This window comes from Cavia porcellus, unplaced genomic scaffold (assembly GCF_034190915.1).
Source record: "Cavia porcellus strain 051 isolate PalLab524CR breed Dunkin Hartley unplaced genomic scaffold, mCavPor4.1 scaffold_4, whole genome shotgun sequence".
NCBI classification, from domain to species: Eukaryota; Metazoa; Chordata; class Mammalia; order Rodentia; family Caviidae; genus Cavia; species Cavia porcellus.
In genome coordinates, this window is record NW_026947487.1 from 115,593,271 (window position 1) to 115,617,674 (window position 24,404).

Below are 24,404 nucleotides of genomic sequence, written 5' to 3' on the forward strand. Positions count from 1 at the left end.
GCCCCCCAGATGACCCTGTCCTGATCCCTGCTGCCCAGGGTGGAGGGCGCTTTGCAGGTGTGCTTCGGTGTAGGAAGTTAAGATGGGCCCAGCTGGACTCTCTGGGTGGATTGCAGGGCTCACCAAGGCCTTAACACACCGGAGGTCAGGGTGAAAAGAAGCTGTGACATGCTGATGGGTGGGGGAGGGAGAGCCCTCGAAGGTGGGGAAGGGGTCACAAGCCGCTGCTTCTCCTGGGGAGCCCGTCCTGCTGACCATGACTTTCCCAGACACCAGCTTTGACCCTGGTCCTGCAAGATCACAGCTCACACTGCCACGAGGATGTCAGGCAATGCCTGCAGGGCAGGAGCAGGGAGCGGTGGGCAGAGGGAGAGGGCGTTTCTGGCCTCCCCAGCAGAATGTGCAGAGTAAGGAGCCAGTGCCCACCTTCAGGAAGTAGGGCCATAGCAATGCATCCACAATGGCAAAGCCACCCCACCGGGGGAGGGGTGAGGCTGGCAGGCACCCGAGGTCTGGAGTGCACCAGGGAGACATGGGCCATGTCCCAGCAGGTGACTGTGCCATGCACGATGTCACCTCAGGGCCTTTGCACTGACAGTGTTCTCTGCCGGAGTAGTCTTCCTTAGACATTGGTTTAGAAGCCGCCTCCTCCAGAGAGCCTTCCTGTAGCACTTAGTGCTACCAGACATCATGAATACTGATTCCTCACTCTGTTGGAATGTACTTGCTTGAGGACAGGGTTCTGGGGGATCCCCAGCTGTCAGGACAGTGCCCCCGACTTGGCCCTCTGTTGACTGATGAGCAGATGGGTGGTATTGAGCATCCGTGAGAGGCTGTGGGGAGCCCCCGGGTGCCAGGGCCCGACTGCGTGCTTTGGCAGGTGACTGTGATCCCCTTAAGCCCTCCTGTGTTTAAGTCTTTTGTTCTGTCCCATTTCTGATGAGGGAGGGGGCAGCAGGCAGGTTTTGGGCAGCTCGTGCCGCAGTGCCCAGGAGCTGGTTCTGTCCCCAGGCTGTGGAGCCGGACAAGCTTTTGGACCCATACTGCAGGATTCAGATTCTTGGGCCCGAGGTCTCAGACTGGCCCGGCAGGCAGGCTGGAGGCCCCCCACAGACCCCGAGCCTCTGCCTTCGGGAAGGAAGCGTCTCACCTCTCAGCTACTGCAACCGGAACTGCCAGAGGCCTCTCTGGCCGCCCAGCCTGGGTTTGCAAAACGCTGAGCTGGTGGGGAAATGGAGAGCCGGCCTGCCAACTGGACTCCTGTGCACAGCGGGGGGACCGGGCGCCCTCTGGTGCCAGCCATGGTGGGAGGAACCCGCTTTGCAGGCGCAGCCCAAGGGGGCCCTGCCCCTGAGCCTGGAGCCTGAGACGGTCGGGCAGCGGTGCCTGGGTCACCTGTGAGGCACAGGCTTCTCCTGCACCAGGCTGGTGATCGAGGGGGAAACGCAGCGAAAGCCTCGCTGGCCCTGAGCGGTGGGGGCACTCACCACACAGCGGGTCAGAGGGTCACCTCCTGGTGAGGTCACCTGCACCCCGCCTGGCAGCTGCTTTGGGGAAAATCTTTAAGGCAATCATCTAACACATGCCCTGTGTTCCTTTTTAAAAATTAAAACAAAATGTCTTGGGACGCGGTTTGCAGTGCATGGTGGTCACTTGCACGCCCACACCGCGTCTCAGTTCTTTATTCAGCCCTCCCCCCGCCCCCCACTTTCTTCTCTTGGTCCCCTTCTGATTTGCAAAAGATCTGCCTCCCCGTCTCCTGTTGTCTTTTGTTTGCTCTTTAACTGATTCATTCTTTGAGTTTCTCATATAAGAGAAACCACGTAGTATTTAAGCTTTTCTGTCTGTTTTATTTCACTGGAAATTATGGTCTCAAAGTACATCCATTTTTCCTGCAAACACCCCAGTTTACCTTCTTTATAGCAGAGTAGTACTCCCAATAGCAGCACAATTCTTACTGGGTTCTTTCCTTTCTCTTTTTTATCCTCCATTTTTGGCATGTGTTGCCATTGAGATTAAGCTTCTGTGTGTGTGGCCTGATATTCTGTGGATTATGGGCTTCACCAGGGCAGACTGCAGAGTCTACAAAGCTGGAGAGCCAGGCAGAGGCTGCTGCAGGCTGGGTGGGGGTGACTTGGCTGGAGGGGGCAGGTTAAGCGTCCCCCTCTTCCATGGCGAGGCCGTGGCGATAACCCAGGGACGTGAGTGGTCACCCCACGTGATGAGACACAGGAAGGAGGAAGCCCCGGAGAGGAAGGGGGCGCCTCTTGGTGTCGCCGTGGGGCCTGCTGGCCAGGATGCTGCCCCTGTCCCAGCCACCCCACAGAGCCCGCCGCTTCCCGGGCCCTGCCTTGGAGATGTGCTTGTAGTATGAGGACCCCGTTTTGGGGGTTCAGAGAGACCTGGTCAGATGAAGGCAGCTGATTAAAGATGAGGGCTGCAGCTGCCCAAGGCCAGCTTTCTAGGGACCAGAGTTGCTGGGCAGGCCTTGGTGGGGTGCCAAGTGGGGTTGCTGTGGTCTGGGAAGAGCTGTGGCCAGGCTGTCCTTTGCTACTGGCCACTTCCCTCTGAGCCTGTTCATGGCTCTGTGGGCCAGCTGAGGTCCCCATAGGTGGAAGAAGGCAGCCGGAGGGCCCCTCTTCTCTGTGTCCCCAGGTGAAGGGGGCCTGGCCTTCTTACCAGATAAGTGGCTTTGGCGGTGGCTCTAAAGGTCCAGTCCATTCCTTCACCCAAGGGTTTTGGACAGGGCATCGTGGGAACAGCCCCCTGGAGAGTAGGGAAGGCAGGGGACACGGGTGGGCACCCCTTGTCCTTAGCCCTCTCACCGGGACACCTCTGCTCAGCACCCTGATGTTTTTGGCTTAGCACCAAGCCAGGTGGCCCTGGATGGATGACCTCACCTTCTCACGCTGGCTCTGGAGAAAGGGCCTTTCTTCCTCGGGCAGGAGGATTACAGGGCCAGTGGTTTCAGTTCTGGCACCTACTAAATGTTCAGCTAACACGGCTGGTCTGTTCCCTGCCCAAGTCGGGGAGTCTGTCCCCACCTGACCTGGGTGGGGTTCCATTTCCTGCAGAGTCCGCAGCTGAGCGGAGGAGCTCCAGACCAGAGGGCTGCGACCCCAGCTCGCCCAGCCTGCCTGACCTGTTTCCTCTGTGCAGAACAGAGATGAGGACAATAGTGGCCGAATCTTAGAGCTGCGGAAGGGACAGCTGGGCAGTGGACAGAAAGGGCCTGGCATGTGGCTGATGGACGTGAACTCTCTGAGCTGCTGCTCTTCCGGGTTTTGGGGTCAGGACTTTTTGCAAGGATACAGGGCAGGAGGTTTCTCCTGGAAGAGAGCCCTTGAAGATGTGTGTGGGTCCCCTGTGCCCCGACTCCCCCAGCTGGGGTACTGTCCTTTAGCAAAACCTCCTGTCAGTCCCTGGGCTCCTGGACTCCTGGGCTGTGGGCTGTGGATGGTTGGTTGGTCAGATTGGTTTCTGCAGCTAACTCTGGGTCCTCCTGGGTGGATGAGGAAGACAGAGGTCTTTGTCACTGCAGAGAGGGACCCAGCTAGTGAAGTGGCGTGTGTCTGCTGTAATCTGCTCTCCAGGGCCTGGCTTGGACACCTCGGGGCTGAAGGCAGGCACCTCGCTTCTCTGGTTTCATGGGTGCTGTTTTTCTTAGTGGCATGAGGTGGAGGAGGCCAGTCTGTGTGGTGCCACTGACCTGGTTTGGATGTCAGCTTTGCTACTTGGATTGGTGTCGCCTGGGTCAAACTCCTTGTGTTCTCTGAGCCATTTTTAACAGAGGAAAAAAATGGGTGTAATAAAGATGTGTCTGTCATAGACTTGCCAAGAGAATGAAATAATTTAGGTAAAGCAGTTAACAAATACTTGGCAGGCAGCGACCGCTCAGTAGTAGCTGTTAATAGTGAAGACACCCAGAGAAGCCTGGCGGGTGCTGTCCGTATTCATGTCCCGGTCTATTTCCAAAGCTGGCCGTGTTCCCGGGAGCCAGGGGTAGGACTCACACAGATGTTTCTGGCTGCAGTTCAGCCCTTAGTCTGGTCAGTTTACCTGTTGTCCCCAGAGCTGCCTTCCGTGCAAATCCACGTCACTTAGTATTTTTGTGCCGAGGGTCTTTCGAAATGCCAGCACTCACCCAGCCCCTTCCCTGATGGGGAAACTGAGGCTTAGAGAGCAGATGAGATGACCCATCCAGAGTTACACAGTAAGTTAGCAGCAGGGGTGGGGAGGTTCCTGGAGCCCACTCTGTTCCTCTGAGCCAGCCGCCCTGTGTGGCCCCTGTGTCAACCACAGTCCCTGATTCCCATTCTGGAGCCAAGAAGGTCTTGGTGTGACCTGCAGGTCTGGCTTCCGGGAGACAGGCAGGGTCTTGGCATCCAGTTCCTTCCTGCAGTTCATAGGCCAGGCCTCGGGGTGAGCTGGGGTATGGCTCGATGGTAGAGCCCCTGCCTGGTGTGGACAAGACCCTGGGTCCTAAGTCCAGCCATACACATGCACGCGCACACACACACGCATGCACACGTACATGTGCATTACATGCACAGAGGTTTTGGAGTCAGACTCAGATCCCACCTTGACCAGCACGCCCTTGCAGGAGTCCCTGGGGCTCTGCCTCTCTGTCCCCATGAGGACAGGAGTGTGGTGGTGTTTGTTTCCTCTGTAGCCAGGAGGTGTCCTGGCAGGAAGAAGAGCCCTGTGTGTCTGGGGGAGGTGACAGCAGTCGGCCTTCTCCCAGGAGGCCAAGCAGCGATAACCAGTGTTTGCCCTGCAACACATCCTGTGTGCAAAAAGATGGGCCAAGCTGGGGATTGGGGGGTGAGGGGGTGCAGTAGGGGGTGGAGGCAGGGGAGGGGCCTGGGGGTGGCTCTGCGTCGCGGGGGGTGGGTCGTTCACTCTTGGGTGGGTGCTTCGGAGGCTCACACTCCTTGCTGCCCGGTTCATGGGAATTGTGTTCCCAGCTGGCTTCCGTAGCCTGTGACCTCTGCCCTTTCCCGAAAACCCCCACCCCCACCCCGCCAGGCCAGCCCAGCCCCAGCGAGCACTTCCTCTGGGTTGCGTTGCCTGGCTTATCAGGAGGCTGCAAGCACGGCTATTTCTGGCTGGGAGGAATAGTGTGGGGCAGAGCTGGAACTGGTTTGGGAACCGAGAAGTGACCATGGGGAGGGTGAGGGTGATGTCTGCAGGGGCCTTGGGGACGCTGCACATCAGCTGTCACGGCCCGGGTTGGGGACAGGTTTCCTTCTGTGTTCCTGTGCTGCCTTTCCATCAGGGCAAGAATGCCTGCTTCATACTAAAAAGTGTGTGTGTGTGTGTGTGTGTGTGTGTGTGTGTGTGTGTGTCTGTCTGTCTGTCCGTCTTATTTTGAGACAGGGTCTCACTTTGTAGTCCAGGCTGGCCTTAAATTCATGGAGATCCTCCTGCCTCAGCTTTCTGAGTGCTGGGATTACAGGCGTTTGCCACCACACTCAGTTTATTTACTTATTTATTTTTCTTTCTTGATACCGCACCTTCTTTTTTCCGTTTGCCACTGGAGATGGAGCCCAGTGTCTCCCACACGGAGCAGCTGCTGTACCGTTGAGGTCCCCCCTCCCCAGTCCTGTAGGGGTTTTCCCTGGAGTTTTTAGTGAGGTAATTATAGAGTCACATGAAACCCTGAGGAGTAAGCCATTCCAGTCGGTCCCCAGCGATGCCTCCTTACGAAGCTCGAGGGCACGGCTGGGGCAGTGATGCGGTCCTGTCCCCCACCTGCCTCGTGAGATTAGCCGATTTTCTTTGTGCTTGAACGAATATGTCACTGTGTGTGCCTGTGTCACATGCTTGGGGCCCCGTGACTACAGCCACAGTCAGATGCCGGCTGGGACATCAGCATGAGGGTCTTTTCATTGTCCCTCACCCATGCCCAGCTCTGCTCCTTTAGCTAAGTTTTTGAATGATATAAACTTTATTCATTATTTGTGATACACATCTCTCTCTCTACTTGGGGTTGAACCCCGAGCCTGTGTACTGAGCCATATTCTCAGCCCTTTGTATTCTGAGACAGAGTCCTGCTAAGTGTAAGCTGCCAGGGCTGGGCTTGAACTTGTGACCCTCCTGCCTCAGCCTCCCAGAGTGCTGGGGTTACAGGCATGTGCCACTGTGCCTGGCTTCCTGTTTGTTTGCTTTATAACTTGGAAAATGAAGCTGAGGGCTCTGCCTTGGGCCGCCAACCATTTCTAGGGTCAAATCTGACAGTGCGTTTCAGAGTTCCTGCTGTACGCTGGGGGTGGTACTGATTTTTTTTTATTTTTGCCAAAGACACAAAATGATGAAGATATATCTACTAGGGTGAAGAAGACGAGTTAAAGACGAATGAGACAGTCAAAAGAGCACCAGCCGTGTGCAGCTGTAGCAAACCATAAAATTAGTAATAAAGTGACTGCGGTTTGAGCAGTAATGTCAGAGCCCAAACAAACAAACAGCTGGTCCGTTTACTTGGGGCTGAGGTCCAGGCTCGGTAAACGGTAATTTTGATAAATAGTACTGGTTGAGAATAAAAGCAAATTAAAGTTTTAGTCACCTGGTGAATCCTGTCTGTGTAGATCTCCTAAATCTGCATTACCCTACTGCTTTATACTCCCTGCTGACTTTAAAACTGACTAAATCATACACACTTGATTTCTTTTTCTTGAGACAAGATCTTGCAATGTAGCTCAGGCTGGCCTGGACCACACTGTGGAGCCCAGGCTGGCCTCAACTCATGATCTTCCTGCTTCAGCCTCCCGAATGCTGGGATTCTAGGTGAGCATCGCCGTGCCCAGCCTTAAATCTAATTTTATACAGCAGGAAACTTGATTTCACGGTTTGAGATGTTAGGTCGATGATTTTATTTTCCCTGGTACACATTAATACACATCACACTGAAGACACGGCAGAGGGTGCGCTGGGCGTGGGACCGTTCCCACTTGGCCTCCAGTTGGAGGAAGGGGCGTAGTGTGACAGCGATGCCTTAGTGGTGAACAGGGAAGGCGTACGCGATGGCTCGCGCTGGGGCTTCCACAGTCCTGCATGGAAAGCTCCTCCCCATGTCCACCTCCTGACTGTGGAAAAGCAGCTGCTGACTCCAGGGTGGCTCTGGGCTCAGGTCACTGCCTGTGGTTAAGATGGTGCCCTGGCCCCTGATCGCCCCCACTGCTGCTGACCCTGCTGGATGCTCATGGGTATTTCACGCACAGCTTCCTGGGAGTGGCAGGGCAGGAGGTGGTCCCAGGGATACCTGTGTTCGAACATGGAACAGCAGAGTGACTGAAGCCTGATCTTTCGACAATAGTTACCCAGCGCAGTCTCACCACACACAAGCAGGAGGTTGGCCGTGTCCTCCGGGAAGCTGTAGCCACCCTCTCCCCGTCTCCAGGTCTCCAGCCCCTCAGACAGTTTGTATTTTGCAGCGTTCTTTCTGTGTGTCTGTAAAAGGTGTGATTCACACACGGCAGAGGTTTTTCAAAGTGTTACAGTGAAATACACGTTGCCGTGAATCCCGCTCAGATGCCCCTCGCCTTGAACACACTCACCCTGCTATCCTGCAGCTCTCTGAGGCAGTTGAGAAAGGTTCTCTTTCTTGAGTGTCTCTTTGCTGCAGTGCCCAAATTCATTCAAAATGTTTACTGCATTTTCTGTCAAGTAGAAACCATCGCAGTGTGTCTCCCCACACTGCATTCCCTGGACCTGGCACTGCGCAATTTCTGCCTTTTCCCCAGAGACCAGGAAAAGTGGACACTTTGAGGTGATTCAGGAGCTCCAGGCAGCTGGCAGCAGCTCAGTTAAAGATGCTGAGCAGAGAGGACTTCAGAATAATTCAGAAAGTGACAAGCAGGGTGGGTCAGTGTGTGGGAAGTGAGGGGGAGGATTTGGGGGGGAATTCGTGGCATTATGTTTCTCACTGTGATATGTTTTTAAAATTTAAACACGCTCTGTTGTTTTCAATCACACCTGACATTTCTAATCTCTAAAATTTTCGGGACAGCTTCCATTGGACAGAGTTCTTTGGGGGTGTATCTGCCTGTGGGGTGTGGGGGTATCTTCCCAATTTACAGATGGGACAGTGGAGGCTGGGGTAGGGTAAAGTAACCACCTTGCGGGGAAGATCCAGGACAGGAAGAGTCCTAGACATGAAGCCCAGGTGTGCCAGGTGCTGGCACAGCTGGCCCCACCCGCTGCACCCTGCCACACAGCCTCAGGAAGCCCCGTTCCAGCTCTGCAGGCTGCTGCACTGCAGGTTAGGGGCTGCGATGTGTGAAAGGAGCTGTCGCCTGCCCAGGCCTTTGACAGCTCCTGCGGCTGCCTGGGCTTGCAGCCCTGGTTGTCTTATTTAAAGCGAAACCACTGGTGCGGTGGGGTCGTGGGTGCTGAGAGGTAGCGCACAGCCCTGCGTCCTTGCAGACGGACTAACCTCCGACAGCCAAGGGCTGCAGCTTCATGTTACCTGGTTCCTTGGTTCGCACAGCGGCTCTGCAGAATGGCTGCTGCCCAGGAGGGGACTAGGGAGGAAAGTGCATGGGCCTGGGTGGTCTTTGGCCTCAGGGTCACCCCAAGGGCTCTGTCGACCCCTGCAGGGGAGGAGCCGTGGGTGGACCCTGCTACACCTGTCCTGTGCGCGGAGCTGGACACACACCTGTCTGCACACTGCCCTGGTCAGCGCTGTCCACCCCTCCCCCTGCATCTCCTGCGGTCTTGGAGGCCCTGTGACTGTCCCGGGTGGAGGCAGGACAGTGGGTGGGTGTGAGGCCCTTGAGCGCATCCTGAGCTTCCAAAGGCTCCTCCGCAGGCTTTTGGGAGGTGGCACCTCTGAAGCCAGGAAGGGACCTGGAGCGGGAGGACGCCCCGTGTGGGGGAGAAGACTGGCGCTAAGAACGGGGTCTTGGGGTCTCGGCATGGCCGGCCTGGGGGCGTGGGCGGTGGGAGAGGTGTCTTGGGAGTGCCTTGCTCTGGGCGCGAGGGTGTGTTTGGAGGTGGCAGGCAGGGTGGCCTTTCAGTAGCTGCGCTGCAGCTGGGCACCGGGAAGGGGTGGGGCACGCAGAGGGCGCTATCTCACTTCTTCAAGCCGGAAGCCAAGCCGCTGAGCCCCGCTGCACACGGGGCTTGGCAACTGTGGCCAGTTTGAAAACAAGGTCAGTGGTTCTGATGTCTGTGCGCCCTTGCCAGAAGTTACAACCGTGCGACAGGACGCCTCAAGACCACCCCTCCTCTGTCGGCCTTCCCCCCTCCCCACCCCGGGCGTGACACCTGCTGTCTGCAAACCGCTGGGAATCTTCTGGTTCCTGTTCTCATGCTATTGTGCACACCTGTACATGCGTATGGTGCGGTATTCTAGCTGGGCATGAGTGCACGCCCATAATCCCAGTACTCTGGGAGGCTGAGGCAGGAGGATCTCACATTCAGGCCCAGCCTGGGCAATTTAGCATTTTAGCGAGACTGTGTAAAAAATATTGGGGATACAGTCTTGGGTTCAGTTCCCAGGGATACACACACACACACACACACACACACACACACAAACAGATGAACAAAACCCAGTATTTCTCCATAGTGGAACTGGATTTGTTCCTGAAAACACTTTGAAGGCAGCTGTCCCAGGGGTGGCTGTGTATTTCCTCATATAACAGAGACAGAGATGCCGATGGATTCCTGACCAATCTGCACACCCGATGGGGTGTCCTTGGCAGTGTGTGACACTCTAATCCTTTTTTTTTTTTTTTTTTTGGTACCGGGGATCAAACTCATGATCTTGCGCTTGAGGCAGGTGTTTATGCCACTAAGCTAAATCCCCGGCCCGACACTCTAACCCTTAAAGCACTCCTCTCCCGTTGTTGTTATTATTTGAGGGTTCAAAGTGTCTACAGCAGCAGACACCTAATTATGTGCTGCTCTAACGCTGGAGATGGGGCTGTAATCCACGTCTCCCGCTAGGCGGCTCTGGCTTGAGTTTGCTCTCCTGCAGGCTTGGACCCCGGTGGCACACCATGACCCTGTGAAAATGCAGGCACCACTGTGGCTGTGAAAGAAGCCAAACCTGTCATGACGTTTTATACACGGTGCACAAATTGGCTCTCTTTCTGCGTAAAGTATTTTAAAGAAATTCATGAATATATAATAGTTTTGAATGAATTATAATAGTTTTTTAAATTGTTATAAATAGTACTCATGGTATTAATATTTATAGGTGGGCAGTAATTGTTCAGATTCAGGTAACTAGATTTGTTCCATTTATAGACTTTTTATTAATGTTATTAGTAACTAGAAGCCTGGGAAAGTGCTGTTTGCATCACCAGTGGCCCGGACCACAGAAGGGGACCGTCACGCGTAGCCCTGCGGTGGCTCCGCTGGTGGGAATGTGGTAACTGATCACAGAACGTGTTTGCTGTAGGGCAGTGGGTCTGAAGTCCTGGTTTTCTGTCCTCTAACGACTTTGTGTGGTAGTAGAAATAACAGTGAATTAATCTGCTGTACCAAAGAGCTGTCTCAGTTAGATGCTGTTTCCGCTGGACCAGGCTTGTGAGAAGCAAACACTAATAGTCAAAAGGGATTGGACAGGGCAGGCAAGACGCCAGGCCTGGGGCAGTGACTCTGCCAGCAGGAGCAGGGGGCCTGCTCCTCTCCTACTGCAGACTGACACGCACCTGCCCCGTTCCACGGTGCTGCCTGCCTGACCCTCCCAGAGCAGGTCTGAGATCCAGACAGTGTATTTTGGTGGATATTTGGCTAGTGAGATTTGAACAGTGTTGCACATCTGTATACAATATTTTTGTTATTTTTAAAGACAATAAAAGCAAACAAAATAAACAGAATAAAGTCAATTAAAAAAAACCCCATGAAAGCTATACAGGACTTCAAAACAAGATAATAGGAAATCAACAATGGCTACCATAACACCTCTTTTGTCTTCAAAATAGCTGCCCAGGCTGTCAGATACAATAAAGTCAAATCAAAACAATGAAAATGATACAAGACTTCATTTATTTATTTGTTGGTACCAGGGATCGAACTCAAGACCTCATACTTGCCAGGCAGCCACTATGCCACTGAGCTAAATTCCTGGCCCTGATACAGGACTTTAAAACAAGATAATAGGGAATTAGCAGTGACCACTACCTTCAGAAGGAGATGCCCCGTGTACAGTATTTGCACGCACACATGTGCACAGATGTGTGGACTTACATGTGTCTGTGATGTGATAAAAAATACAGTGAATTTAAAAGTTTAAAAGTTAAGACACGTTGCCATGAATCCCCTTCAGAAAACCTCCCCTCGCGTCAGACACCTTTACCCCATCATTCTGGCCGATTTCTGCAGCAGCTCTGAGGCCTCTTTCCTGAGGGTCTTTAGCTGTGCTATTGTGGCTGCCTCAGTGTCCTGAATTGATTCAAAATATTTTCTTTTCACCATCTTTTGACTTTGAGGCAGAGCTGCAAGCTGCCCAGCACCAGGTCCAGTGGAGGAGCTGAGCAGGAACCTGCTGAGGTATTTTATCAGCCTTTTTTCTGTTGGGTGGCACCTGCCAGCAGCGTTCACTCTGTTTATCAGAGCTCAAAGATACTTGTGAGAGAGAGAGGATGTCCAGAACCAGCTCAGAAAGTGGCAGGAGCAGTGCGGTAAGATGTCTGAGGAGGAGGGGATTTGAGGGAGATTAATGACAATTTTTTTTTGACGAGAGCTGGGGTGGGTAATGAGACTTGAACTCAGGACCTCGTGTTGCCAGGCAGGCCTTGTGGCCTCATCCCTTTCTTTCCTTGGTTGTCCCGCATCTCTCCGGTCAGGGGCGTGGTCCTTCATCCTAATACCTACGGGATGGCTTTGGATGGTTTGATGCTGAGGAGCGGCGTGAGCATGTCTCGGAGACAGCTGCGGGGGTGCCAGGCTGCCGGCAGGCGCAGACCTCAGGAGGCAGTGGAAGGGGTAACAGCAGCCCCGCTTGGGGTCACCATGGGACCGGAAGGGTGTTGAAGGCTTCCTGTGCAGTTCTGGAAGCGGGGGTCATGGCACTGGGCCTCGTTGGAAGACAGTGTTGCAGTTTAAAAAGTGTCGACTTTTATTCTGATTTTCCAGCAAGGCTGAAAGCTCAGTTTCCTGCTTAGGTGCTGCGGGGGAGAATTGTTAGGCTAGGTAGGCAGAGCTGGCGCTTTGTCTGGAGTCGCCAGCTGGGTGGGTACTAGTCAGCTTGCCCGCTGCTGGACACAATACCAGACCCCCGCCATTGAAAGAGGAGAGGTTGGTCAGATGCTAAAGGAACAGAGTGTGGTTCTCTGGCGCCAGTGGAAAAATGTCAGGGTAGAAGTGCCGGGTGGAGGAAATCTGCTCACCTCATGGCAGCTAGGAGGAGAGAGAAGGCAGGAGCAGGGAAAGAGCTGAACCCTCCCAGGCCACGGCTCCAGTGACCTCTTCTTCCGCAGGCCCCGCCTCTTCCGCAGGCTCCGCCTCTTCCGCAGGCCCCGCCTCTTCCGCAGGCCCCGCCTCTTCCGCAGGCCCCGCCTCTTCCGCAGGCCCCGCCTCTTCCGCAGGCCCCAACCCTTCCACAGGCCCCGCCTCTTCCACAGGCCCCGCCTCTTCCACAGGCCCCGCCTCTTCCACAGGCCCCGCCTCTTCCACAGGCCCGCTTCCTAAACTCAGCCATGGGCAAATCAGTGATGGGTCTGGCACCCCCGCGATCCAATCACCTCCCCCAAATCCCAATTTCTAATAAATGACACTTGGGGAAAGATTTCCACTTAAGGCATAGCAGTAACTGTTTTTGAAAACAAGTCTTAACAACATTAAAGTTTTTAGATAATTACAAAAGCAGTCAAATTAGGAAAACCAACTTCCCCATAGAAAGCTGTGAATTCCAGGGCACAGAAAGGATTTTTGAGGAACGAAGGCCAACAGCAGAGATAGGGAAGCCTCCAGTATCTGGGCTGAGTGAGGATGGGGGCCCTGTCCCCAGCCCCACCTGTTCCCCCTGTTCCCACCTGTTCCCCCATCACTGCTTAGCCTGACTCCCCCATAGCAGAGTCTTTGGTACCTGATGAGTAATTTTTACAACTTTTTATTTCAATGTAATTTTAGCCTCTGTGTGGGGTTAACAAAAATAGATTTTCTGGGAGCTCCTCATTTGGGATCCCCAATGGTAACTCTGGGTCATCGTGGTCGAAACCAGGCCTTGACCGACACAGCGCTATTCCCTGAACTGCAGACCCCCGTGGGTTTGCTCCGTCTTTCGCATGGCTGGATCTGCTTGGTGTTTTGTTTCTTTTTTTTTTGTCTTTTTCGTTTTTACCGGTACCAGGAATCGAACTCACGACTGCCTGCTTGCAAGGCAGGCGCTTATGCCGCTGAGCTAAATCCCCAGCCCCCGGTGTTTTGTTTCTGTTTTGGTGTGTGGTGCTATAAAATCCTGTCCCACAAAATGTAGCCCTGTGTGAGCACACATGCATGAGCACACATGCACGGGAAGAGGCCAAGCTTGGTGCTCCAAGGAGTTGGGGACTCTCACGCCTCCACTCCTAGCTGAGTGCCCTCTGTGTAAAGAGCAGAAGGCTCCAGGCTCATCTGTCCCCTCCCAGATTCTCTGCCGCCTCCCTGCTTGTCACCTGGGAATGCTTTTCTTGTTTTTTTTCCTCTGACCCTGAAATTTCCCTTCTCATTATGTGACCCTGGGACCACAGGGAGTGACAATATGTTAGTTTTTTTTAATCCATAAGAGAGTGGATTTTAATGTTTTTACCACAAAGAAGGTAAATCTGTGTGGTAATCCATGTTAATTAGCACCATTAAACTGCCCCCCCGTGTGTACAGGTTTCACAATGTCATATTGTACTGGATGAGTGTACGCAATCATTTTTGTCAAAAATGACATCTGGGCGTGGTGGCACATGCCTGTCATTTCAAAATCCTGGGAGGCTGAGGCAGGAAATTGCCAGTTTGAACTCAGCCTTGGCAACTTAGCAATGTAGTGAGGCCTTGTCTCAATAAAAAAGAAAGGTGGGAGGTAGCTCAGTGCAAAGGCCCTGGGCTCGATCATCAATACTTCGGAAAAAGACAAAACATAAATAAATGCACTTCTTTGCTTTCTGGACTCAGCGCCATCCTCTCCTTCCCAGGCCAAAGCCTCGTCCCACCTTCCTCTCCCTGCCGGGGCTCAGCGCCGTGGCCCGGAGCACCCTCTCAGTCTCTCCGGTCTGGGTGTGGGTAGGAGTGTGGAAGCCACACTTTTGGTCGTAACAGAAGTGCATCTCAAAGGAACCTGAGTGACAGGGGTCACCTACTGGTTCTTGTGAGTAGTGCGTGGTGGCACTGGCTCCAACCCGGATGGGACCGGCAGTGCAGTCCCTGCTACCCCAGGCTCGTGCGTCACCAGCTTGGTGATGGTAGGGGAGAGATTCTGTAAATAGCCCTGGCCGGGTGAGTCCCAGGAGGACGCGGGTGGGACGCTGGGCCATGTATTCATCCCTGGCCCAGTGCGGAGCCCACATGTAGTTATTGCTGTGGATCATCTTTACTTAAAGCACCCAGGACAGGTCTGTCCCAGGGACAGGAGGGGCTAACCCATGTCACCTGGGGTCGGTCCATCGTTGTGGTCATCCTGTGAAGGCAAGAGAGACTCCTAGGGTCCAGTGGCCACCCTGGCATGTCGTTTTTGGCTGGGCATGAGTGGAGGAAGGCGGCTTTCCTGTTTCTGCTGTCACTGTACAGCAGACTAACCCAGTGCTCCTTGGCTTAATCCATAGTTGATTGATTTTGCATGTGTTTGTTGTTGTTTTGGTACTGGGATTGAACTCAGGACCTCACACTTGCCAGGTAGCATTTATACCACCGAGCTAAACCCCTGGCCCCATTGCTGTTTTATTTATTTGCTTACGTGTCTGCAGTCTTGGCAGGGGTCTTGGTGACTTTTCTCTCCTTGCTGGGACACACAAAGTGAAGGAAGAGAGGTTTATTAGCTCACTGTTTGTGGAGGTTTCAGTCCGTGTTCAGCTGGCCCCAAGGCAGGATGGTGCGGCACTGGGGCACCACTTCAGGCAGCAGCCACAGCAAAAGCAGCCAGAACAAGAAGGGGGCAGAGCAAGCCTCTCTTCCTTGATTAGTAGTGCCACAGGCCACCCTCCCCCAGGCGGGTGCAGCACTCACACAATCTCTGTGCCCTCTTGCACAGCCAGGATGAGGATACTCCCTGCTGAGTCTTAGTTAATCTTCTAAACTTCACAAGTGACACATGTATCAACCCTAACACTGCTGTTTCTGTGGTCTTGGCTGGGCTCAGGGTCTGGAAGAGCTACTTTCTGCTCTCCCCCGAAGCAGCTGCAGTGGTTCAGCTGGTACAGAGGCTCTATTTGAAGTAAAGAGGGTCCATGGTGAACTAAACGGTACTTTAGCTTCTTTCTGTGTGCGCGTGTGAGCGTGTGCGTACTGAGACCTCTCACTTGTCAGGCAGGCAGTGTGCCGCTGAGCTGTATCCCTAGCCCTTGTATTTTAGCTTTTAAGACTTGGGGAAAAGATCATTGAGGTCCAGGTCAGCGGGCAGTCAAGCTTTAGCGCTGTTGAGAGCAGCAGCCCTGTCCTGTGTCTCCCTGTACCTCGGAGGCATTGCCATCGTGTGTGTCCTAGTTTAATGCTTTGTGCATTTTGGGAAGGGGTGAGAGGGAGCCCCAAGACGGCTGACTCCGGGGGCTCATGGATGGCGGCAAGTGCCCGGGCAGGCTGGTGGTCCTCTGTCCTGCAGGAGGAGGGGCCCCGAGCTCAGCTGGAGATCCAGGCTCAGCGGTGTCCCAGGTGTCCCCTGGACCCCGCCTGCAGGCATGCTGCTGTGTCTGGGGTGCGGGGAGCGCCGGCTTCTCACTGGCTTGTGCTTATTTCCTTTCAGTGGATATCATGGAAATCAAGGAAATTCGCCCAGGGAAGAACTCTAAGGACTTCGAGCGCGCAAAAGTGGTCCGCCAGAAGGAAGACTGCTGCTTCACCATCTTTTACGGCACCCATTTCGTCCTCAGCACACTCAGTTTGGCAAGTGGGTGCACGTTTGTCTGCCCTTCTCCCACTCAGTGCCTCGGTTTCCCCGGCAGAAGTTCTCTAGTGGTGGCAGCTGCTCATACATAGTACCTGCCCACCAACGTGCATTTGGGGCCTCATGGTTTTGAATCCCAGGCCTGCTGATGTCCTTGGGGCAAGTCGCTTGACCCTTCTGAGCCGCAGCTGCCCAGCCCTGATGTGGGGAGAGCGGTCACACCCGCTTCATTGGGACGCTGGGAGGAGCGGTGTCCGCTTGGCTCAGGTTGAGAGCTGAACAGGTGGTTGCAAGTGTGGTCAGTGCAGGCCAGGCTCTGCTGGGCAAAAACAAGTCCCTGGTTTCCTCCAGCAGATGCTGCACAGCAGACTTGCCCCTGAGCAGATAGAACTCTCTTGAGGTCTCATGTGTGCACACATGCACGCAGCACACGTATTCACGTGAGCACACATGACATGTATGCACGAGCTTTCTGCCTGTCCCTGAGATCCACCAGATGCAGGGGAGCCGTGAGAATGGGAGTGGGGGCAGCCCGGGGAGTCACTCGGGGGAGAAGCCTGCTCTGAACTGCTGAGTTCGAGGTGTGTCTGGGCTTCCCTGATGAGGAAAGATAAATCACAGTTTATCTGCTAGGGAAGAGCTCTATTGCCGAGCAGCAGCCCCTATATGCTAAGCAAGGTGCTCCGCTAGGTTGTAGACACAGTCAAGTGTAAGGGACAAAGGGCCCCAGCTGCTGTGGAGTTCACGATCGTGTGCCCAGGAAGTTAAGCACGCTGTGCCCGGTGTCTGGCTCTGGATGGGTGGCAGAGACGGAGTCTGGCTCTGGGTGGGGGCAGAGACGGAGTGGGGAGGGGACCCTGTGATCGTGACCCTTAGCAGCTCTGGCCTCATGGCCCCCCAACCCCCGCAGGCTGAGCCCTGGCTGTTGCTGTTGAAGGAAACCACAGAAGCCCCGGGCTGGGACCGGGATGCCAGCTTGGTGTCAGGCCCACCTGAGGGTCCTGTTAGAGCCCAGAGTTCAAGGCTTGGGTTCAGATCGCAGCTTCTCACTTACCGCTACAGGGTTAACGGCCCATCTGAGCCTCAGTTTCCTCCTCCTCCCTGTGGGACAGAGGAGAGCACAGTGTGAGGCTGCGGTACTCACAGGTGGTGGTGGTGAGGGGTCTGACGGGAACACGGGCGCAGGCAGGTGTGCTGGCCGGACTGCATCCAACTTCCTCCTCTCCGAGGCCGCGTTGGTGGCCGCCCTCTTGTCATCTCCTTACAGCAGTAGCATCGTCTCCCTCCCCTTTCCCGGCCTCCCCTGGCCCAGGGAATGCAGAGGGCCTCTCAGGATTGCTGTGCCAGTGCTCTCAGGGGCTCCCTGGTGAGCCACCTCCTAACAGCACTCCCAGCCTTGAAGGCACCCACAGACTCGGCAGCGATGAGAGCAGCAGCCCCATGGCCAGCCACCTGACATGTGGACTTTGGGAGCCATGTAGGTGTGAACCGTATCATCTGGCAACCAATTACAGACTCTAAGCCTGGAGTTTATGGCAGTGTGTTGTGACCACAGAGGATACCAAGTCTGGGGAAACCCAGCTGGGAATTTTCCTGCTCTGTCCTCTGACTTAACGTCCTTGGATGGGGGTGGGATAGGTACTAAGACCCCTGGTGACTCTCCTGAGACACTGGAGCTGGGACCCTGCTCTAGCCGAGTCCTGGCCGAATCCCAGCCTCTCTGCTCATGGATGGTTGTGCAGTCCTGATGGCCACAGTGGGGCTCCTGTCTAAGTCCTGGGCTGGTCCCTGTCTCAGGTTGCTTTAGCTGCTGTAACGAAATGCCCCAGCCCAGGTGGCTTCAACAGCAGACATTCACTTTCGTGTGGTTCTGGAGGTTGCTGGGGTTTTGGGGAAGCCCTTTCGTGGGGTTCAAGAACAAGATCCCCTCCTATGTGCTTATGCAGCCTTCTCTGGGCATTTGGGTGGGGAGGGAGTGAGATTCTCTCTTCTTCCTCCTGAGAAGGGCACTAATCACTTGGTGGGGCCCCACCCCATGACCTCATCTGAAACTCCAGCTCCAAAAACTGTGCCACTGTGGTTAGGGTTTCAGCCTGTGAATTCAGGCCATAGCAGCCACTTGCAAGCAGAGATCTTCCCAGCGTAAACAGTGCTTCCCTTCCCACCCCCTCTCCAGCTGACTCCAGAGAGGATGCAGTTAGGTGGCTCTCTGGCCTGAAAATCTTGCACCAAGAAGCGATGAGTGCGTCCACGCCCACCATCATTGAGAGGTACTTGGCTCTGCCTGTCTGTCCGTATCCGGGCCTTCCCCAGGCTCCCTGAATGCTGTGTATGCAGTGGTGCCTAATAGTGGCTTTGGTCACTCTGCAATATGAGTGTCTGGTCCCAGTCTGTATCCTGACCTTCGGGTGACACTGCCTTGAAACTGAGTTGGGAACAACCATTGGTGCTGTCAGGGGACAGAAGGGCTCAGTGAGCGGCGTCAGAGTCAGGGCCTGGACCTGCTCTCGGTCACTTCCTCCTGGTCAGTGAAGGCCTTCTTGGTCTGCCTCATCAGTGTCATGGGGACTCTGGAGGGACTCTGCGAGTGACCCTCCCCCGGCAAAGCAAGGCCTCCAACAGCACCATTTTTCCTTACCAGCTTTTTGTGATTATTGATGTCATCAGAGGGGGCTGTCACCTTACAGGGACCCAGCGTGTCCTCATGGGAGGACCCCCTAAGGCTCAGGCAGGGGTCTTCAGCCGCAGGGCACCTGCTCCCCTGGGTGGCCTTGGGGGAAAGGTGGAAGACCCTTTTGTCCCCAGCCCACAGACTTCCTGAGACCTGTGTTGTTTTTTTAACTTTATTTCTCTTTCTCTCTCTCTTTCTTTTGGGTCTCAAATGTCTTTCCAGTTGGCTGAGAAAGCAGATTTATTCTGTAGATCAAACCAGGAGGAACAGGTAAGAGCCCTTCACAGTGCTGCCGTTGGCATTGCCCTCGGGGTTCCAGCTGTCTGTCACAGTTGCAGGGTTGGGAGCAGGTTCTGTGGCAGGCGGGGTCCGGGGGTCAGGTCTGACCTGTGCAGCGCCAGGCCAGCTGCGTGCTCGGGGCTGGGGCTCCACAGGACACTCGCTCTGCATGGGCGGGGGAAGCTCTGCAGTCTGATGGAAAAATCACATCCAACTGCAGAGAGATGCCTTGCCCCTGGGCACTTGGGCCTCGTCACAGACGTGTGAGGACTTTCCAAGTCCCGGGAACACACAGGACACATGATTGCCGTGGTGCTACATTTTGTGGCAGGAGAGACCAACCACAGAGGAGAGAACTGAGCTGAATGGCGGTGGTAGAAGAGCTGGGCAGAAACTGATGTTGATGTGGGACATGGCACTCTGTCCCCCGGCCAGTGTCTTGTGCCCTGGTTCCCCTAGAACTTGGGCAATGCTCTGTGTCAGATCTTCTCTCCCTCCATTCCGTCCTCCCTCCCTGTCCCCTCCTCTTCTTCCTCAGTCCTGGGCATCCAACCTGGGCCTTTCCACTGAGCCACATCCTCGGGCCCTTTTATTTTTTATTTTGAGACAGAGCCTCATTAAGTCACTGAGTTGCCCAGTCTGGATTTGAACCTGCGATCCTCCTGCCTCAGCCTCCCAGGGTGCTGGGACTGCAGGTCTACACCACCACATCTGGCCCTGTTTTCTTTAACAAATAGAGGGATCCGGTTTTCCCTTGGGCGCGATGACTGCAGCGAGGTCCTGGAGGCCGTTTCCTTGCTGTTACTGTGGACAGCACTGCTGCGAGTCCCTCGAGGCTGCTCCGTCAGGCTCCTGTGGGTGGATGTGACAGTGCAGGCGCAGTGTGGATGACCTCGTGTCACCATGGCGCCCGCTCCCGCCCTGGGTAGTCAGGCGGATGAAGACAGCCGTTCCTAGCTGCGTTCCTCTCTCTAGGGGAGGCCGACCATCCTGGTCTCCATTTTCCTCTCCCTGGGGATCCTGGTCCTGTTGTCAGTAATAACGAGGTGCCGGTTGAGCCCTTTGCCTGCTGCAGGGGCCCTGACTGGGCACCTCACACGCTTGATCTTCAAAGGAGTTTGTTTCTTTCGTGTTTTCTTGGTGTAGATGCCTCTGTGTCCCCCTTTTGTTCCTGCAAGACCCTACCTCTTCAGGAAGCCTTGTGTCTGGCCGCGTTGCCTGGCCTTTGTTGATGGCAGGCTTGGGGTGGCCCCTGTTGGGGGGACAGTTGACCACGGGGTTGGGAGCTGTGGCCCCATTGCGTGTCTCTGCTCTTCTGGAGAGTGCCCCTGTTCCCTGGTGTCCACTCCCTGGGCCACCCGCTGGGGTTGGGAGGGGTGCAGAGCGGTCCCCCAGGGGCAGGGCCTGTCCACACCACTGCCTTGGAGCCCTTCCCTTCTCTGTGGCTTACGTGAGTCACCCTGGAGGACAGCCCAGGGTGACAGAGGAGCCCAGCCAGCCATGGATGCCCCCACAGTGGTGGCACCAGGTTGTGCAGCTGACACTGGACTTTAGTGTCTGGAACACACTGCTCTCACCCAGGGCGGATCCTTCAGGTCCTGCGTAGTCACCTTCCTGTCTAAGGTCCGGGGCCTTGTTAGGGGGGACACTCCATCCTGGATATGGTCCCTGGCCAGCTGCGTGCTGTGTCCCTGCTCCCTTCCAATGCCCGAGCCCTGCTGTTCCATCAGCACATGGAAAATCCCGTGTTGCCCAGAGAGGGTTTTTCAAAAGGAGCTTTGACCAAGGTGCCTGCGAAAGAGCGACAGACGTCAGCCCTGCCGCTTCCCTCCCTTTCCTGTCGCCCACATCAGGTTGGCTAATGTGTTTCCTGAGGGGAAACCTGGGGGCCGGTGAGGGAGGGCTGGGGCCAAGGGAAGCAGGTGCCTCGCTGGCCCAGTGGGTGGCCCCGTCCCAGGGGCTCTGCCGGCTCCAGCCCCGCTTCCTTAGGCCGTTGGTGGAGAATGGTTTGCAGGCCCGCCCTGAGCTCCTCACAATCGTGTGATGCCCTGGGCCAACTGCCCGTTTTCTAAGTGGGCTCAGTGAGGCCCAGAGAAGTTCAGTCATGAATCTAAAGCAACCCAGCTCGTTAGGGCTGGCGCCAGGGTTTTCGGCTGATTATCAAGCCTTGATTTACTTAGTTTTGAAATTACACTTTGCTATTAGAAGCTAAGGATACCTGAATGTCAGAAAACAATTAAAAAGGAACAGGATGTAGGCCTGTCCTGCTAGGGAAGCAAAAAGGGTATAGTCGATGCAAACACATTTTATTTTGCCAAAACTGATTTTTTTTTTTATTGTTTAAAGATGTAGGAGAAAAGAGCACCTTTCAATTTGTTTTTGCCAAATATATATGTACATATCCGACAGTTAAAAACAAAACTAGGGAAATGCAGAAATCTCTCCTTTCTCACACTCACAAAAAACTAATGAATTAAAACATCTCCTGGTAGAATCGTATAGCGAATGACGTTTCGGGGTGCAGCCACGTTTCGGGGTGCAGCGCTGTGGCATCATCACCACCGTGCAGCTTAGAGCTCGCTTGTCCTCCCCAGGTCGGGCTCTGCACCCTTCTTTACTTAGGAGCCATGGTTCTCTGTCTTTCTGAACTTGGTTCTCTTAGGCACCCCGTGTCAGCGGGGCAAGTCTGCACACTGAGGGCGAGGTCTTCAGGTTCAGCTGTGGTGTGTGTTGGGGTTGTGGGAAAATCCCCAAGCTGAGCCGAACCAAATCAAACCAAGGACAGACTCAGAAGGCAGCGTTTCATGTTTATGCCAGCGGACTGTTGCGGGATAACTTCAAAGGCAACAGCCTGCATTTGGGGAAAGTTTAGTGTCTATAGAATTTAGAAGTGGGGGGAACAAAGCCAGTGACAAACTGTTACATAATTGGTTACATACATTGAGTCCTACATTGACAGGCAGGCTGGTCTTGAAACAACAGAAACACTCCAGGAACAAGGGGGCCCTCACACAGTGAGCAGAGCCAGGGCATCGCTGTGATGTGGGAGCAGTCTGCCGAGGGGACTAACCCCTTGGATTAGCCTGGGGTGCCTCAAGGTATGGGCCATTACTCTGACCCGGTGCTCGGCAGAGGGGTGCAGCTGGCTGCAGACACCATCAAGGTGGACTGAATTCAGCCGACACAGAAACTCTAATTGGTCATGAAATATCCCCAAGTTTGCATGTCATGAGTGTGTTCCTAAATTATAATTGTGCCCCAGCATGAGAACTTCCTTCCTCTGTGAACTCACAGCGCTGTGAGCACCCAGCATGCCGTGTGTGTCCATTGGCCTCTGATGGACACCTCGTGGCTTCCTCTTCTCAACTCAGATAGAAATTCTTCATTCTTCTCTGCTTCTGGCCACCTTCAGTGTCCCTGGCTCCAGCTGCCGGCTGCTCGGGACAACGATGAAGCTGGGTGTTCCCAGCTACTTTGTACCAGCTCAGCACTGTCTACCCAAGATAAAATCCAAATATGCTACCCAGAATAGGCTTTAGGAGCAGCATAAGGGGGGGCAGCCCATAGGCTGACCTGCAGCTGCTTACATAGGAGAAAAGGTCGGCTCACACACGTGCAGAGTCCGACTTGGGTTCAGAGGTAGGGGAGGCTCCCCTGTGAGTGCTGCAGTGGGTGCTCAGGGTTTGTCCATATTTGAGGCTTAGTACAGCTGTGGGGGCCTGGATAGCTGCGCTGGCTGCACGGCATTTGGGGCACCTGTAGAAGAAATATTAAATTGCCTCTTGGGGAGCCTGGGCCCTTCTCTCCTGGCACCCCAAGGCATGCAGTACTGAATTCGCACAAGCAGAACATGTCCTTTCTCCTGCAGCCTTGCAGGGACAGAGGCGCCTGGATTGGGCCTCAAGGGAGGAGGTGGGGAGGGCCTTGCAGTGGGAGCCAGGCACGGGCCCATTCATGTCCTGCCTGCAGAGGGGTGTCCTGTGGTTAGTCGCTGAGGCTCTAGCGCAGAGGTCACGTGGGGAGGGGGTTTAGTCACAGTTCTGCAGGTCCCTTGTCCTGGATGTGACCTCGAGTGGGAAATGTGAACGAAAAAGTTTACTGTGAAGCCAGGTGGAGAGAGAGGGCCCCCTAGAGGGGGATTTGAAATGTGTGTGTTAGCACTCAGGGCGCAGGCTCTGTGTCCTTGGTGTGTGATTCCATGGTTCTGGGCTGGGCTGAAGAGTTTGCATTTCTGCTGCTGTTGGTCCGGGAACGACTTAGAGAATCAGGACTCTGCAGCCACCCTGTCCAGTACCAGAGGCACTGACCCCGTGTGGCTAAAGTGTGTTAGTGAACGTTAAACCAAGTTAACAAATCAGTTTCTCCGTCGCAGTAGCCTCATTGGGCCAGTGAGAGCACGGGTGCAGAACCTTCCCAGCTACTGGTAGTGCCAAAGTTTGAACCTCAGGTCTAACACTGCTCTTGTGATTCGGGACAAATGATTTCATTTCCTGTGCCTCAGGTTTTTCCTCTGTGAGGAGAGATAAGAGTTCTTATGTCATACCCAGGGTTGGCTGTGAGGATCCGGTGAGTTACTATGGAAAAGTGTGTGGACAGCACCTGGTTTGTAGCACACATTCAACGTTAAATGTGTTTTTTTGGCACTAACAGAAAAACTGGGCACGGGTGGAAGGGTTAGTTTTATGTCAGGGTGGCAGATAAAGTTTCAGGGGCTGCCAGCTTGGCTCCCTTGGTAATGCTGCTTGGGTGCAGTGTGAAGGATTCTGGGAAGTGGCCAGACTGTAAAGGAAAGCACATCATGATTGTTTAGTGATGTCTGCTGTGGATGGAAGGGACCAGGGGTGAAGGGGGAAGTGCATATTAATTGTTTGGTGATGTCTGCCATGGAAGAGGGTGGGACTGATTGTCATGGAAATTTTTGCCCTCCTTCCCTAAAGGGATCGCCCTGCTTTCAGGTTGCACTCTAGGAAATAGATGACCATTTTGGAATTTGATTCCAACCCAGCTCTGCTATGCCCCTGAGGTGTGTGCCATGACCCATGTGTTCTGACCCCAGTGCCACACACTTTGGGGGCAGGATTGGGGAGCCTGGAACAGTGCAGGGTGGCACATGGCAGGGGCTCGAGGGGGCTCTCTGCTCCTTTCCCTGCCCCTGACCTGTGCGTGTTCCCTGAGCCGACACCTGATGCTGTTCTGCCTGTGCTGGACCCTCTGCAGAACCTGCCTCTGTGGCTGTCCTAGGTTATGAGTGTGTCCCCTTATCCCTGAAGGCTGTGGATTCCTAGCCACGTGTAAGATGGAAATCAAACATGGGCTGCCCCTTGAGCCTCCTGGTGACCTTCAGTGTGGTCCTCTTTCTTCTTCTGGGCCTGTGAACCGGAGGGTCCTTGGATGAGCTTCCGAGATGTTACCCACTGGCTGGAGGTTCTTCCTCAG

The 24,404-nt window shown here is 54.5% G+C and overlaps 1 protein-coding gene across 3 annotated transcripts in view; it reads left to right on the forward strand.

The window, feature by feature from the left end:
* The window catches only part of Plcg2 (phospholipase C gamma 2), a 115,193-nt gene that overhangs the window by 23,958 nt on the left and 66,831 nt on the right, over nt 1-24,404 (forward strand). For 2 of the 3 annotated variants that reach the window (XM_063247707.1, XM_063247708.1), the window contains exons 3-6: nt 15,878-16,021; nt 17,286-17,495; nt 18,195-18,288; nt 18,912-18,959. In XM_063247707.1, coding sequence (XP_063103777.1) covers nt 15,878-16,021; nt 17,286-17,495; nt 18,195-18,288; nt 18,912-18,959 — 496 coding nt within the window. The remainder of the gene's footprint in view (nt 1-15,877; nt 16,022-17,285; nt 17,496-18,194; nt 18,289-18,911; nt 18,960-24,404) is intronic. The other variant, XM_063247709.1, reaches the window with a different exon arrangement.